Source organism: Hippocampus zosterae, chromosome 11 (genome assembly GCF_025434085.1).
Source record: "Hippocampus zosterae strain Florida chromosome 11, ASM2543408v3, whole genome shotgun sequence".
Lineage (NCBI taxonomy): Eukaryota > Metazoa > Chordata > Actinopteri > Syngnathiformes > Syngnathidae > Hippocampus > Hippocampus zosterae.
The window spans coordinates 4,621,495-4,637,069 of NC_067461.1; the positions used below are offsets into that span (position 1 = coordinate 4,621,495).

At 41.0% G+C, this 15,575-nt stretch overlaps 2 protein-coding genes and 3 long non-coding RNA genes across 74 annotated transcripts in view; 3 read left to right on the forward strand and 2 right to left on the reverse strand.

The window, feature by feature from the left end:
* The window catches only part of LOC127610556 (VPS10 domain-containing receptor SorCS1-like), a 48,090-nt gene extending 46,270 nt beyond the window's left edge, over window positions 1-1,820 (forward strand). The window contains exons 26-27 of the mRNA XM_052080814.1: window positions 137-291; window positions 1,061-1,820. Coding sequence (XP_051936774.1) covers window positions 137-291; window positions 1,061-1,119 — 214 coding nt within the window. The 3' untranslated portion in view covers window positions 1,120-1,820. The remainder of the gene's footprint in view (window positions 1-136; window positions 292-1,060) is intronic.
* An 8-nt stretch (window positions 1,821-1,828) lies between these two features.
* On the forward strand, window positions 1,829-4,450 carry LOC127610593 (uncharacterized). 41 transcript variants are annotated; one of them, XR_007964915.1, is made up of 6 exons: window positions 1,829-1,962; window positions 2,620-2,669; window positions 2,842-2,916; window positions 3,044-3,289; window positions 3,590-3,721; window positions 3,843-3,970. It is a non-coding gene; the product is annotated as an uncharacterized LOC127610593 (long non-coding RNA). The 41 variants fall into 41 exon arrangements; XR_007964899.1 differs by lacking the exon at window positions 2,842-2,916 and having other exon boundaries at window positions 2,620-2,783; XR_007964906.1 differs by lacking the exon at window positions 2,842-2,916 and having other exon boundaries at window positions 2,620-2,726.
* LOC127610596 (uncharacterized) lies at window positions 2,061-3,898 on the reverse strand. Of its 29 annotated transcripts, none has more exons than XR_007964946.1 (5): window positions 3,733-3,808; window positions 3,301-3,394; window positions 2,852-2,945; window positions 2,369-2,382; window positions 2,070-2,210 (listed from the first exon to the last, which is right to left on the reverse strand). It is a non-coding gene; the product is annotated as an uncharacterized LOC127610596 (long non-coding RNA). The 29 variants fall into 29 exon arrangements; XR_007964935.1 differs by having other exon boundaries at window positions 2,369-2,401; XR_007964937.1 differs by lacking the exon at window positions 2,369-2,382 and adding an exon at window positions 2,584-2,603 and having other exon boundaries at window positions 2,072-2,210; window positions 2,877-2,945.
* A 1,410-nt stretch (window positions 4,451-5,860) lies between the features above and the next one.
* On the forward strand, window positions 5,861-8,007 carry LOC127610607 (uncharacterized). The gene is made up of 2 exons (XR_007964973.1): window positions 5,861-6,453; window positions 6,970-8,007. It is a non-coding gene; the product is annotated as an uncharacterized LOC127610607 (long non-coding RNA).
* A 1,972-nt stretch (window positions 8,008-9,979) lies between these two features.
* The window catches only part of sorcs3b (sortilin related VPS10 domain containing receptor 3b), a 63,576-nt gene continuing 57,980 nt past the window's right edge, over window positions 9,980-15,575 (reverse strand). For both annotated transcript variants that reach the window (XM_052079395.1, XM_052079394.1), the window contains 3 exons: window positions 14,749-14,854; window positions 14,516-14,676; window positions 9,980-11,734 (listed from right to left, as the gene is read on the reverse strand). In XM_052079395.1, coding sequence (XP_051935355.1) covers window positions 11,670-11,734; window positions 14,516-14,676; window positions 14,749-14,854 — 332 coding nt within the window. In that variant the 3' untranslated portion in view covers window positions 9,980-11,669. The remainder of the gene's footprint in view (window positions 11,735-14,515; window positions 14,677-14,748; window positions 14,855-15,575) is intronic.

Below are 15,575 nucleotides of genomic sequence, written 5' to 3' on the forward strand. Positions count from 1 at the left end.
GGCTAATGCTTTAGCCAGTCAACAGCCGGACCCATTGCATTTCCTCGTCTACGCTCTTCCACATCACTCAACCGGCGCGGGCTTACCTTTTTAAAAATTCCATTTCCCATAACGTGTCCCCTTTTGACCCCCTCAGGAAGATCCCAGGCCTCAAGACGTACACGGCGGAGCAGCCTGACAAAGAGCAAGAGGTCGTGCCCACAGTCACCTCCATGGCGGACGCGAAAGCCGAGGCGGACGGCCTGACCTCACTGGATCGCGTGGATGTACAGCTGGATTCAAAGAGCGCAGGTGCGTTTTGTCATTCTGGACGACATCACAAACAAGAAGCTATTTGCCGGGCTTGGGCATCGGCGCTGAGACATGACTCGTAAAAGTACAAAAAAAGGAGGGCAAAAGAGACGATGAAAGGATTTCAAGGCGAGCTTCATCAGAGCGGGCGCGGCACATGATTAAATGCGGTGCTGATGCCGTCATAGCATCATTAGGAGAGAGAAAACACCTTGGCGTCGCTCGCGCTTAATGGCCTCGCTCCTTACACGCGCGCATAACTTAACCTTTCAATAAACGCGGAAGCCATTTGAAAGTTGAAGGTAATATTCCCTGCGTTTGTGCTTTTCAAAAAAATAATAAAACAACTTCACCACATGATCAAACTGTCGAAAGACACATTTCCTCGGTGTGTTCTTTTACTTGAATACTTTACTCAAGGAGTAGTTTATGGTGTCTGCCAGCGTGTAAGCGCCTGCAGGTAAAGTGAAGAGGCGCTTGGGGGGGGGGGGGGCGATGTGAGTTATTCATCCCGATAAAATAATTAGCGCACGGGGAAACGCGGCGAAGAGGCTTGAAAGCATTTTCATCAAGGAACCACCTCGCCGCCCCGGCTTGATTTACGTGGAGCCGCCGCCGTAGCTTAGCGGTTGACCCATCAAAGATGAATGCGCACACGAGCGCGATTAAGAAACAAAAACAACAACAACAACAAAAAAAACAAGAAGCTCCTTATGCAAATGGGAACATAAAACTCCTCCTGTCTCTGTCCTCTCTTGTCCCTCGCCAGGCTACCTGCCATCGCACGCAGACATCAAGCTGTCTGATGAAGCGCCCCACGTGTTTTAATGTCGAGCGTCCATGAGGCACGCCAAAGCAATACATCTTCCCTGGCACTTACTTGCAGCGCGGTCACGATGAATGCTCTCGAGTGTTTTGCTACCCATGCAGAAGACGGCGCGGGCTGCTGGCTGAGACGCGCCCGCCTATTCCCTCCGAGGAGACTGTACAGATTTATACGCACCGGCCTCTCCGAATGGGACTCCTTTTTTGACTGGAGAGTATTTTTTTGCAAGAACCTTGATCTTTTTATGTAAATAGTGTACAGTGTGTTCGGAACGGAAGCAAAAACGCCTGCCTCACGGACACTTCTCGAAAAAGGAGTGGAACAGCGGGACTAATTCCTTTTATTCTCGCTGTAGACCCCCTTCACCCCCACCCCAACACACACACACACACACACACACAGACACCAAGGCACAGAAAATGCAGACCAAAATGCCAACTTTTATCATATTACTCGCGTTTTTTATTCACGAAATAAATTAAAAGATGTATGCACTGGTGACTAATGCTATCATACAACATATTGGGTGCCATAGGGGACTAATTTCCACCTTCGTCAGCCAATAACATCATGGCTTTGAGTGGCTCCTGATTTGATCCAATATGGCTGCCAGGGTGGCATGTTGCTTAGCCAGGCTGCTGCAAGTCAAATTTAGACTTTTTGGCTTCAAACCCTATTTTGAAAACCCAACAGAACTAACTCTACTTTGAAATCCTAACACGATATTAAAACCCAACCTTGAAACCCGAACAAGATTTGAAAACCTTTTGTTTGAAATCTTAACTCTTGTCTCAACCCCTAGTTTGAAACCCTAACCCTAATTTGAAACCCTGACCCTAACCCTAGTTTGAAAACCTAACCCTAGTTTGAAACCCTAACCCTAATTTGAAACCCTGACCCTTACCCTCATTTGAGACCCTAACCCTAATTTGAAACCCTAACCCTAGTTTGAAACTGTAACCCTAATTTGAAACCCTAACCCTAGTTTGAACCCCAACCCTAATTTGAAACCCAGACCCTAGTTTGAAACCCTAACCCTAATTTGAAACCCAAACCCTAATTTGAAATCCAAATCCTAGTTTCAAACCCTAACCTTAGTTTCAAACCCTAACACTAGTTTGAATCCCTAACCCTAATTTGAAACCCTGACCCTAACCCTAATTTGAGACCCTAACCCTAGTTTGAAACCCTGACCCTAATTTGAAACCCTAACCCTAATTTGAAACCCAAATCATAGTTTAAAACCCTAACCCTAATTTGAAACCCTAACCCTAGTTTGAAACCCTAACACTAGTTTCAATCCCTAACCCTAATTTGAAACCCAGACCCTAATTTGAAACCCTAACCCTAGTTTGAAACACTGACCCTAATTTGAAACCCTAACCCTAGTTTGAATCCCTAACCCTAATTTGAAACCCTGACCCTAACCCTAGTTTGAAACCCTAACCCTAGTTTGAAACCCTAACCCTAATTTGAAACCCTGACCCTTACCCTCATTTGAGACCCTAACCCTAGTTTGAAACCCTAACCCTAATTTGAGACCCTAACCCTAGTTTGAAACCCTGACCCTAATTTGAAACCCTAACCCTAATTTGAAACCCAAATCATAGTTTGAAACCCTAACCCTAATTTGAAACCCTAACCCTAGTTTGAAACCCTAACACTAGTTTCAATCCCTAACCCTAATTTGAAACCCAGACCCTAATTTGAAACCCTAACCCTAGTTTGAAACACTGACCCTAATTTGAAACCCTAACACTAGTTTGAAACCCTAACCCTAATTTAAAACCCTAACCCTAGTTTGAATCCCTAACCCTAATTTGAAACCCTGACCCTAACCCTAGTTTGAAACCCTAACCCTAGTTTGAAACCCTAACCCTAATTTGAAACCCTGACCCTTACCCTCATTTGAGACCCTAACCCTAGTTTGAAACCCTAACCCTAATTTGAGACCCTAACCCTAGTTTGAAACCCTGACCCTAATTTGAAACCCTAACCCTAATTTGAAACCCAAATCATAGTTTGAAACCCTAACCCTAATTTGAAACCCTAACCCTAATTTGAAACCCTAACCCTAGTTTGAAACCCTAACCCTAGTTTGAAACCCTAACACTAGTTTCAATCCCTAACCCTAATTTGAAACCCTGACCCTAATTTGAAACCCTAACCCTAGTTTGAAACACTGACCCTAATTTGAAACCCTAACACTAGTTTGAAACCCTAACCCTAATTTAAAACCCTAACCCTAGTTTGAATCCCTAACCCTAATTTGAAACCCTGACCCTAACCCTAGTTTGAAACCCTAACCCTAGTTTGAAACCCTAACCCTAATTTGAAACCCTGACCCTTACCCTCATTTGAGACCCTAACCCTAGTTTGAAACCCTAACCCTAATTTGAGACCCTAACCCTAATTTGAAACCCTAACCCTAGTTTGAAACCCTATAACCCTAATTTGAAACCCAAATCATAGTTTGAAACCCTAACCCTAATTTGAAACCCTAACCCTAGTTTGAAACCCTAACCCTAGTTTGAAACCCTAACACTAGTTTCAATCCCTAACCCTAATTTGAAACCCTGACCCTAATTTGAAACCCTAACCCTAGTTTGAAACACTGACCCTAATTTGAAACCCTAACACTAGTTTGAAACCCTAACCCTAATTTAAAACCCTAACCCTAGTTTGAATCCCTAACCCTAATTTGAAACCCTGACCCTAACCCTAGTTTGAAAACCTAACCCTAGTTTGAAACCCTAACCCTAATTTGAAACCCTGACCCTTACCCTCATTTGAGACCCTAACCCTAGTTTGAAACCCTAACCCTAGTTTGAAACCCTAACACTAGTTTGAAACCCTAACCCTAATTTAAAACCCTAAGCCTAATTTGAAACCCTAACCCAAGTTTCAAACCCTACCCCTAATTTGAAACCCAAACCCTCGTTTGTAACCCGAACCTTAATTTGGAACCCAACCCCTAGTTTGAAACCCTATCCCTAGTTTGAAGGTTTTGGTTGAATTTGAAACCCTAACTCGTGTTTAAAACCCCAAACTTAGCTTGAACCCATAAACCTCAATCAAACCAACACATCCATCAATCAAAACTATGATTTGAAACCCAACTTTAAAATCCGTACCTTGGTTTTCAACCCTCATCTGAAAGTCCATCTTCAAGAAGTTGTTTGACATGTGCAATCGATGCTCGTGTCAAATTATCTTGCTAATCATGAAGGAATTATTTGTAGTTATTGGTAGCGCCCATTGCTCAAAATTTGTAGCATTGCACTTCAAAAAAATAACACAGCTAGTACACCGTGGCAAGGAATGTAAAGGAATTGTCCTCGCTGTTCCGATGCTTTGGGAGGACATGACTCCAAATACCTGTACGTTGTTTCGACTTTTGTTGACTTTGTCGTGGAAAGCACCTTATTGCCACTCCCAAGACAGCAACGGCAACCGGATTGATTCAGCAGGCCGCAATGGGCCAAATCTCATCGGCATCAAATGAAGGCTGTCAAAATCCAGCGAAGGAAGGATGGCCGCCACCTGCGTGAGTATCTGTGCGTTCCACCGCCGCCGTCTTTGCGGCCGACGGCCAACAAAAAAAGATGCATGCGGATAAGACATCCGCCCAGTTGAGCGGACGGCAAACTTGACGTGCACGTCTTGGAGGGGGGGGAAAAAAAAAACTAGCGCTGCACAAATAGATTGTTTTACAGCCAACGTGACACGCAAACAAGGAAATTTGTCATTTATCCGATGGAGGAAAAGCCTTTGTTTGAAGACAGCTGAAGTGCAACATACATTTGCAGCACAAATGGCTCCGGTGACAGTTTTTATGATGATTGCGAATTACTTTCGTTTGACGACACGCTTTCTTGTGTTTGCATTACCTTGAACTCACTCACTTTGGGAGAAAATTCGGCGTTTCTCAAAAGCCGAACAGTACGTGCGGGCGGGGAATATTTGGTCATAATACAGTTGACCCCCCATTATACCTATTGACTCTTTTTTTTTTAAAACATATTTTAAGCCTACTCATGTTAAAAAAGACCTTTTGTGCTCAGGCCATAGAAATTACAATCTTAACTATGATGAAGTGAGATTTAACATTTGAAGACACGTACGCACACACCCACACATATAAAAATATCAGTTTTGGTAATCACAGCCCCCCCCCCCCCTTGACACCAAACCACTACTTTTTATTATATTGAGATTTTGCGTCAGCTTGTGGCATTGTAGGGCATTTCTAAATGAGCACAAACAGCAAATAAAACGATATAGTAAGGCGTGGTCGTTTTTTTTCGGCTAAAAATGCCTTACTATACATGGTTGTTTTTTTCGGCTAAAAACGCCTTACTATACATGGTCGTTTTTTTTCGGCCAAAAACGGCGTACTATACATGGTCGTTTTTTTCCGGCTAAAAACGCCTTACTATACATGGTCGTTTTTTTTCGGCTAAAAACGCCTTACTATACATGGTCAATTTTTTCGGCTAAAAACGCCTTACTATACATGGTCGTTTTTTTCGGCTAAAAACGCCTTACTATACATGGTCGTTTTTTTTCGGCCAAAAACGGCGTACTATACATGGTCGTTTTTTTCCGGCTAAAAACGCCTTACTATACGTGGTCAATTTTTTTCGGCTAAAAACGCCTTACTATACATGGTCGTTTTTTTCGGCTAAAAACGGCTTACTATAGGTTGTTTTTTTCGGCTAAAAACGGCTTACTATAGGTTGTTTTTTTCGGCTAAAAACGGCTTACTATACATGGTCAATTTTTTCGGCTAAAAACGCCTTACTATACATGGTCGTTTTTTTTTCGGCTAAAAACGCCTTACTATACATGGTCGGTTTTTTTCAGCTAAAAACGCCTTACTATACATGGTCGTTTTTTTCCGGCTAAAAACGGCTTACTATAGGTTTTTTTTTTCGGCTAAAAACTGCTTACTATACATGGTCAATTTTTTCGGCTAAAAACGCCTTACTATACATGGTCGTTTTTTTTCCGGCTAAAAACGCCTTACTATACATGGTCGGTTTTTTTCAGCTAAAAACGCCTTACTATACATGGTCGTTTTTTTCCGGCTAAAAACGGCTTACTATAGGTTGTTTTTTTCGGCTAAAAACGCCTTACTATACATGGTCAATTTTTTCGGCTAAAAACGCCTTACTATACATGGTCGGTTTTTTTTCGGCTAAAAACGGCTTACTATACATGGTCAATTTTTTTCGGCTAAAAACACCTTCCTATACATGGTCGTTTTTTTCGCCTAAAAACGCCTTAGTATACATGGTCGTTTTTTTTCGGCTAAAAACGCCTTACTATACATGGTCGTTTTTTTTTCGGCTAAAAACGCCTTACTATACATGGTGGTTTTTTTCCGGCTAAAAAAGGCTTACTATAGGTTGTTTTTTTCGGCTAAAAACGGCTTACTATACATGGTCGTTTTTTTTTTCGGCTAAAAACGCCTTACTATACATGGTGGTTTTTTTCCGGCTAAAAACGGCTTACTATAGGTTGTTTTTTTCGGCTAAAAACGGCTTACTATACATGGTCGTTTTTTTCGGCTAAAAAAGCCTTACTATACATGGTCGTTTTTTTCGCCTAAAAACGCCTTAGTATACATGGTCGTTTTTTTTCGGCTAAAAACGCCTTACTCTACATGGTCGTTTTTTTCCGGCTAAAAACGGCTTACTATAGGTTGTTTTTTTCGGCTAAAAACGGCTTACTATACATGGTCAATTTTTTCGGCTAAAAACGCCTTACTATACATGGTCGTTTTTTTCGGCTAAAAACGCCTTACTATACATGGTCGTTTTTTTCCGGCTAAAAACGGCTTACTATAGGTCGTTTTTTTTCGGCTAAAAACGCCTTACTATACATGGTCGTTTTTTTTCGGCTAAAAACGCCTTACTATACATGGTCGTTTTTTTCAGCTAAAAACGCCTTACTATACATGGTCAATTTTGCCCCGAGCCAGAATTGAACCCTGCTCCTCTGCACTAGGAAGCCAGCGCACTAACCAGTCGACCACGAGGCAACCTACCATAATGTAAAACAGAAATCCATTCAGCAAGAAATAAAGTAGCAACCTTTGATTCCGCAGGCCACATGAAATGATGAGTTTGACACTTTTATTGTGGAGGATTTCTTGTTTTACCAAAAGCAGGCATAAATGACACTTTGCAACCATAGGGGGGCGCCATGGTTCCCCAACCCCACAGTCCCAAGTATTCGTTGTGGCGCTAAAAGGATCCATCGGAAAAAAATAACGGTAACATACCAACCTGGAAATGTGGACATCTTAAACTCTTCTTCAGTTTGCATCCATGCCAAGAAAACCGCCGTAGACTCAAGGTCGGCGGAAAAGGTTGTGGGGTTGTCCGCCCGCCTGGCCGCGAGAGCATCGGAGACGACATATATCTTGTCAAGCCAGCTCGGCCTACACGGCGGCCGGGCGTGGTTGGCTTGGATAAATGCTGGCATTCAAGATTCCCCCCCCCCCCCCCCTCAGTTTTTTAGTGTCGTCAGCGTTCTGTGTCAGTAAAGACAAATGGATGAATGCGCTTTTTTTTGGTGGGGGGGGGGGATCTTCTTATCCTGCGGTCGAGCCTTGAGAACTTGAGATAAAATGCGCTCGGCGCGGGCTGAATGCCATCACTGAAGAATTTTCTGCTTGTATTCTTTCACGTGAAGACTTGTGGACTTTCTTGCATGATGTTTGGTTCCCTGCTGCTTTGTACATTTTTTTATACATTGAAAAAAAAAATCATGTAAATTGAAGTATGTTTATTTCTCAGTGGCTCATTCAGTTGAAGTGATGTGATTATTGAGTGGGTTGTTGGTGCCGATTTTTTTGCAGAATAAAGTCAAAACCTCAGAAAGGCTTTGTTTTGGGGTTTGGAATGAGCACAAGTGGATGTGGCCGCTCGGGGAGGAAGTGCTGCCTCCAGAAGTGAAAATATGTTTTTGTGTAGGCTTTGCATTAGCTCTGCAGTTGCCAAAATTCACAGCGCACAACTGACAGATGCAAGAAAAAAAACCAACACAATGCAACTTTAAATGTTTCTACAGCTTAGGAGACTTTGACTTTGCTTCCGCTCTCACCAAAAAGTTCCGCGGCGGTCCGACGACATCTAAGCACAATTAGCAGCAACGTAGCGGCGGGTATCAAATGGGCCACTTCCAGCGACTTTCCCGCTGTGCGACAAATTAATTATCCCCTTGCCCCTGGAAGAAAGCGGGGGAGAAAGTCTGGGAGTCGCACCTCGAATGAGTAATGTACCCGCGCACAATAACCCCGCAGCAAACACCGGGCGCCACAATGCGGAATTGATGAGCGTCTTTTCTTTCATCGAGTGCGACATTATGGCGGCAGAGCATCCATTAGTGATTGTTGCCGCCATTCAATTCGACGAGGACTTTGCCAGCACATCTCTGAGCAGTTAGCGAGAGAGAAGAGCAAAGGGTGCCCTGCGAGAAGGTTCCCAAGGTGCACGTGGCAAACAGGAGTGATGATCGGTGTGAGATGTTGAGAGCGGCAAAACGAAAAAAAAGGCTGCGGGTCGATTGGGGGGGGGTTGGAAGTTAATTCGGCCTTTTTTGACGTGTGGAGATGATTTGATGAGAACTCTTCAAATAGTCCCTTGGGAATCGCTTCGGTAGGAAGGGGATGGAGCTCACTTTTGAGTGTAAGCTGTCAAATATACATCAAATTATTCGGACCCTTTGAGACGGAAATTACATGAGAAAGTGGTCAAAGTCTGTGAAAATATACTTTTAAGAGAGAATTTTTAAAAAAGTTTACTTCTGCCTTTCTTCAGCTAGAAGTTGAGCCTTAGAGAGAGTAGAAGGAAATATGAACAGTATTCAGTACAAAAATGTCAGGCTTCTGCTGGTAAGCAAAAGCAAATGTCAGGCAGGAAAAGCCTACTAGAACAAAGTAAATGTATTTGGGCGCAATGAGAAGCACTTTCAATGGTGGCAGGTGAGTGCTGACTGCTATTTAAAGAGCTTGAATATGATTGGTTCTTTCAAAAGACAGCCCCAAACACAAATTATAAGTGGGTGTGCACAATTATGCAATCACAATACTATAGTTGTTTCCGTCTAGATTTTATCATGAAAATGTACTGTATATATATTTTTTAATAATCCAATGGAGTCCGACAATTTATAAATCCCATTATGGCGGAAAAGGTGAGTCATGTTGCAAAAACGCGACATTTGAACTGGGCGGCGTAGACTTTTTATATCCTCTGTATAGCTTTGGATTTGTCTTATTTGCTTTTTTTAAGGATTCCGTTTCAACATTTTCACAAAATAAATCTCCCAAATAACTGTACTTACTATCGACATATGAAAAGTATTCAGTAAATTCATTCAAGTTCTATATTATGCTAGAAAGTTACCTTGAATCCTTTTAACATTTTCATGACTTTTAAAAACTATTAACAAAACCAGAAAAAAAGATGTTTTTTGGGGTTATCACGCCATCCAGTGAGGATGCTTCCAAAATAATCACACATTCAAAAATATCCCATAGAGACCTTTAATTTGAGGTATGACTTGATGTGGTTTGTAGCAAATTGATTGGTGAACCAAAAACTCATTTTGGTGGTCATCTTGCCGTCTCATGATAATATACAGTATTTACACATTCTGAAATCTCCCCTGAATACCGTGACATTGATTTGGTTTGTTGCAAACAGATTTCAGACCTGTTAATGGTCAACTTTAACCCCAAACTCTTTTTTTTTGGTGGGTCATCATATCATCTCATTAAGACATACTGACCAAAGAGTTAGAGAGCCGAACAGCTCTCATCAGCTGCACAATAGAGGGGGAATAAAACAGTGACATACAAAAATACATTTATTCTGAACCAGTTTCAAAATGTACTCACAGTAAGAAAAACGACAAACACACACACAAAAAAAAAGCCATGTGTAGTACTAAGAGATCATGCTCACTGCTCGGTCATCGCACAAGTGGACTATAGAACAAGGCGTTTCATTTTTGTTTATTTCGTGTGCCAAGAAAGCTTTAAACTCACTATGACAGAGAACAATTGCTCACCCTAATATATTATATTTTTTTTCAATTTTTTTTTTCATTTTTACAGTTGATTAGGGCATGCGCGTGTCAAAATGTGGACGGACAGAAGTCGATTGGTGAGACATTAAGACAATGAGTTCAAATGAAGCCATCAAGCTGTCCATTTCCTTCTCTTGATTTTATGTACACGTGTCAAGTTACAAAATGGCTGTTCACCTTTCGCGGGCCGCTCTCATGAGAGTTTTAGTAGGAATTCGGACAAAAGGGCGACAGAGACATACTTAGTAGAAAACGGAGCACACTTTGGGCTTTTGGTTTTTCAAGTACAGTGAACCTCGATTTTTTTTTTTTTAAACAAGCAAGACAGATTATGAAGTTGTGGACTTTGGTGCAGTTTTACGCTTTGTTGTTCCCACAGAGCAGACAGAATACTGTATGTGCTTATTATTGTCAGCACTGTGTACGCGTTGCTACTCCATGTGAGTTAATACTCCGTTTACACTGAAATTGATGTCAAAAGTGCCCTCGGGCTCGCATTGCGAACGAAGCCATGAAACCAGGCGAGCCGTGACGTTTGCGACACTTTGACGTCAACTTGAGCGGGATCGTGTCAAAATGGCAGAGTGCTCAGATGGACAAAATGTATCTGCTCAAAAAAGAAAGTCGAAAAGAGAGAGCACCGTTGACATTCATATGCAGGTTTAGGCATGAGGAATGGAATAGTTGACAGAAAAGTAATCAACATTTTAATGGTATAGCTCATCTCTGTGGTGTTAGCTTTAAGCTAGCAGCGTATCGCTAGACACAAATTGATGATTTGTTTGAAAGTGTCGGTGCTTCAAATTGACAATGTTTGATTCTCTTGTGATTCATATGCCGGTTAAACTTCAACTGGGAGTGACAGAGCATTTTTAGTCTTCATTGGAGAACCGAGTTAGCTATCGTAGCATCTCAAAGTGGTGTTTCTTGACAGCGAGTGGCAGCAGGTGCGTAGAACTTTTTGAAAATCCAGACATATTTCACAACTTGAAATCTGGTGACTGCATATGGGCAGGGAGGGCAAAACTACATATTTTCAAAAATAAATATTTTTATATGGTTTCTATCAAACGCAAGTAACGGGTTCACTGCCGTGTGCTTTTTTTGGCCCAATAAAGGTTTTCATTTTGCCATGTTTGTGCAGTCGTCCAGTTTAACACCCAATCGAGAGTGAGATTTTATTTTATTTTTCCACACCATTTCCTACGAAATCCCTCATGTTTCCCTGAAACACTTCCTTACAGTCTAGCTTGGCAAACCAATCCGCATTTTTCTGAAAGTATTGTAAAGTAGCTACTCAACTCTGGAGCGTGAAAACATGACTCAGGAAACGAGAGCGACCATCAGCATGAAAGAACTATTCTGAAAAAGAGAAGCTAACAAAGCCAACCATCGCAGCACAATTGAAACGGCGACATTGTGTACTTACTGGGTAACAGTGTGCGTGTCTTTAGACGTTTGTACAGTTTGGATATTCCCTGGTGACAATTCGATCCATATTCCTCCCCAGTGACGCTGGAAAGCAAGAAGGCAAATCATTACGCAGCAGTTATGGCAGAGGGAAGCTGACGGTTCAAATTGGATGGACGAATGGATGTCTTTTTTGGGGGGTGGGGGTTGTTTTGATTTTTCATCATCATGTCATCCTCCATGCAGGCAGATTGACACGATTGGAGATCTGAGAAGTCCACACCATGATTTGTTGCGAAAAGATTTTTTTGGGGGCCACGTTCCATTTTGGATTTTGACCTCGCTGAAGATCTAAAACGAGAAAACCAATGTGGTGATTCTCAAGTGGTTAGCTGCTGATTGGTAACCAAAAAAATCGCCTTTTTCTTTTTATTTTTTTTAATAGAGCCCCAGACAAACAAGTTGTAGTTATTAGGCAGTGTTATTGAGCAATCGTCGCTCCGAACTGATTACTCTACTGCGCAGAGATTAAAAAATTGTCAAATCTTCATTGCAACCTTTAGGAGAAGGTTAATGGATTCATCTCCGAGTTGGAAACACCTTGGCTTCGCTCAAGCTCATCCAGGAAGTTACAAAATGCAAGAACTTGATTATGTAGCGGGAGGCGAAGTGTAGGAGGGAGATTTGCCGTTTATATGTTGGTTACACGATGACTACATTTCCCTTTCACCCATCACAGAAATGTATTATTCTTTTTTGGGGGGCGGGAGCGCAAAACTCATAGTTTAAGATTATATTCAATGCGCAGTGAGAATTTTATTTTGAAAAATGCACTATTGATTTGTAATATTGAAGTCGGGTGTTGTCTTATTATATTTTTTATTGTTGAATTTTCCCATTTTAGAATTGTGTACAAATTTTTACCTTCATCTTATTTGAAGTTCTATTTTTTTTCTTTTCATCTTTACATATTTCTAAATTGTATTTTTACTGGGTTTAAAAAAATTTTTTTTTCATTTTACAGTGTTTTTTTTAGCATATTTTCTGTGGTTTTTCATTGGTGTATACTTGTCATTTTATTTTATTCATTGACTTATTTAGTTGTCTGGATATTTAAAAAAAAAAAAAGGGTTTCACTACTTTTTTAATACATTGCAAAACTTGTCTTCATTATTTTCCTGCACATTTGTAAACAGTATTTTTCTGTTTGTTTTTTATTCGTTTTTTTAAAACATTGTTAATAGCCTTTATTATGTCATTAATTTAATTGTACAGTACTTTTTTTTATTTATTTTTTGGTGAAGGAACCCAAATCCGTTTTTCATGGACGGAAGCAATTGAAGCAACGGCTTTTTAATGTCTGAGCTATTAATCCACATGTAATCCAAGGGGCGACCCTCCAACGGCAAGAGCCGATGATGGATTTGACGCTTTTGGCACACCTGATTGGAAACACTTTCATCTCAAAAGAAGACTCCAAGTGACACTTGAGGGATGTGATGGTGGCAAAAAAAAAAAGGTAAATGACTTTCATCCTGCGAGCTTGAGGGAAGAAAATCGGCAACAACCGTCGCTTGTTTCACACTAGCGACCACTTGGAAAGAAAGAAGCAGCAAGAGAGGAAGAAAACGTGTCAAGAAAAAAAAAAAAGTCTGCGGCCTTTGTGTCATGTGAGAGGAATGAAATGAATTCCTCTGTCAATCAAAAGTAAGCGTTATTGTCTGAGAATTTTTTTTTGGATCTCATTTATGGGCAGTGTGGTGGACTAGTGTTTAGCATGATTGCCCCAGCGATGAGAGCACTCCAGCTTCCTTTCTCTTTTATTTTTTTGTCATTTGTCATCATTGTTTATTTTGATGTCATTTGATTGATTCTTGTCTTGCATTAATTGTAAAAAAAAATTTTATTTGTGGGCATGACTGTATTTTAGCTATGTGAAGCAATATTAACCCTTTCATGCACCCAGTAACCTGATAACATAAGATAAGCTGTAGCAACCGCAGTACTCAGAGGGTTATAATTATGTCTGTAAAAATGGCTACTTTCAGAAATATACATATATTTGGTTTCGGTTACTCACACTTCCCTCATTTTTGAATGTTATTAATTCTGAACACAGTCGCATCACAGCTATAAGTTGTGTCAATCACATCACCTATTTCAAATTTTTTTTTTTTGTATTTTTGATTCAGTGTAGATGGATAAGTTTTGAAACTATTTGCTTCTCTCCTTTTTTTTGTCATGTTACAAAGACCAGGCCTTTGAACAGGGGTGTGTCGACTTTTTATGTTGTTAGTGTAGGCCAGGGGTGTCAAACTCATTACTAGATTTCTAGTTTTGAAATCAATTTTAATAGTTTGTTCAATTATTGTTCAAGTGAGTCTAAACCGGGTAACAAAACGGTTGCAAAATCTCAACGTTATTTATTACACATGACAATTTGAAATTTCGGTACAGATTTTAGCAAGTTGACACATATGATTTGTTTTCGCGGGCCACATAAAATGACCTGGCGGGCCAGATCTGGACCGCGGCCCTCGAGTTTGGCACCTGTGGTGTAGGCGGTTCACGTCAGAATTGAGAATTCCTTGGTTGACTTTATTTAGATTAAATACGTCATGAATATTTACGTCAAAATGTTTTTAAAATATACTTTATAAATAAATACATTCCACCGGTGGGTTACTCGGGTGTTTCATTGCTGTTCGGATTAAAATTTCATAAATCTGAGCAGCCCTGCTTGAACGTGAGCAGGTGCAGTTGAGGGCGTGGACGCCGAGTGAGCTCGCACTCCATTTCACGCTGTCATGTTGGCGTCCAAGCTGCCATTTGTCAAGTGACGGCATTAAAGAAAAAAAAAATTAAAAAGGGAGGAAAGAAGCTCACCTCGTTTCCTGGCGTCCAGCTCCTTTTCCATGAAGTCCTTCTCTGAGGGAAAGTCGGCGAGGTTGACCTTGGACATGTCGTCCTTCTGACTGACCGTGCTGATCACCTCGGGTTCCTTCTCACGACTGTCCTCCGTCTCCACGTGGATCCAAGGGATTTTCCTTCATGGGACAGATAGGGAAAGAAGATGAGGTGAAAAAAAAATCCTAAATTTTTTGCGGGGGGTTCCTCACCTTTTGAACTTGTAGATAAAGAATGCCGCTAAACCCACAAACACCACCGAGATCAGCACCAACATGGCTGACCCGCTGTGAAGGGCGGTCGAATCCACCAGTGGCGCTAAAATAAGAATTAAAAAAACCATCTTAATTAAGAAATTGTGTATAATAATATAAATTCACGATTGATTCATTTGTAAATGTTTTTTTTTTAAATGCGTGTGCCAGAGTATAGCGGGTAGGAAAAATAAATAAATCAACAATTCAACCACGTTGTTCATCTTCACAATTAACTTCCTGTAGGGAGGAAAAAAAACTAAATGAACAAACGAAAAAAAAAAAAAACTCACTTTGTCTCATCTGCAGCCCATTTTGGCCAGAAATTAGCTAGGCCTAAATTATCATCGTCACTTGCAGCAAAATAAACTAGCTATACTAAAATCACTAGCTAAAGGCCTAATTTATCATTACCGTGTGGAGCCAAATATTCACAAAATAGTTTTTTTCTGGTTTTCTTTTGTGTTTCGATATCTTCCGCAGCCCATTCGGGCAGCAGACTTGGTCTCAATTCATTTTGCTGCTTGCTGCGAAGCAGTAAAATCGATGATTCCACCATTGTTTAAAGATGCAGCAACAACTTGACAACTCGAGCATGAGATTGATTGTGTTTTAAATGAAGAACCGAACAATCAAAAATGAATACATGAATTTATCTGTCACTCCGAGGCATTATTTGACCTCCTCGGGGGTGCAAAAGGAACATCGAGGATGTACGCAGGCTCTCCCTGGGGGTCGCTTGTGTCCAAGCCCATTTTGCACTGTCATGGCTTTTTAAATGCTGA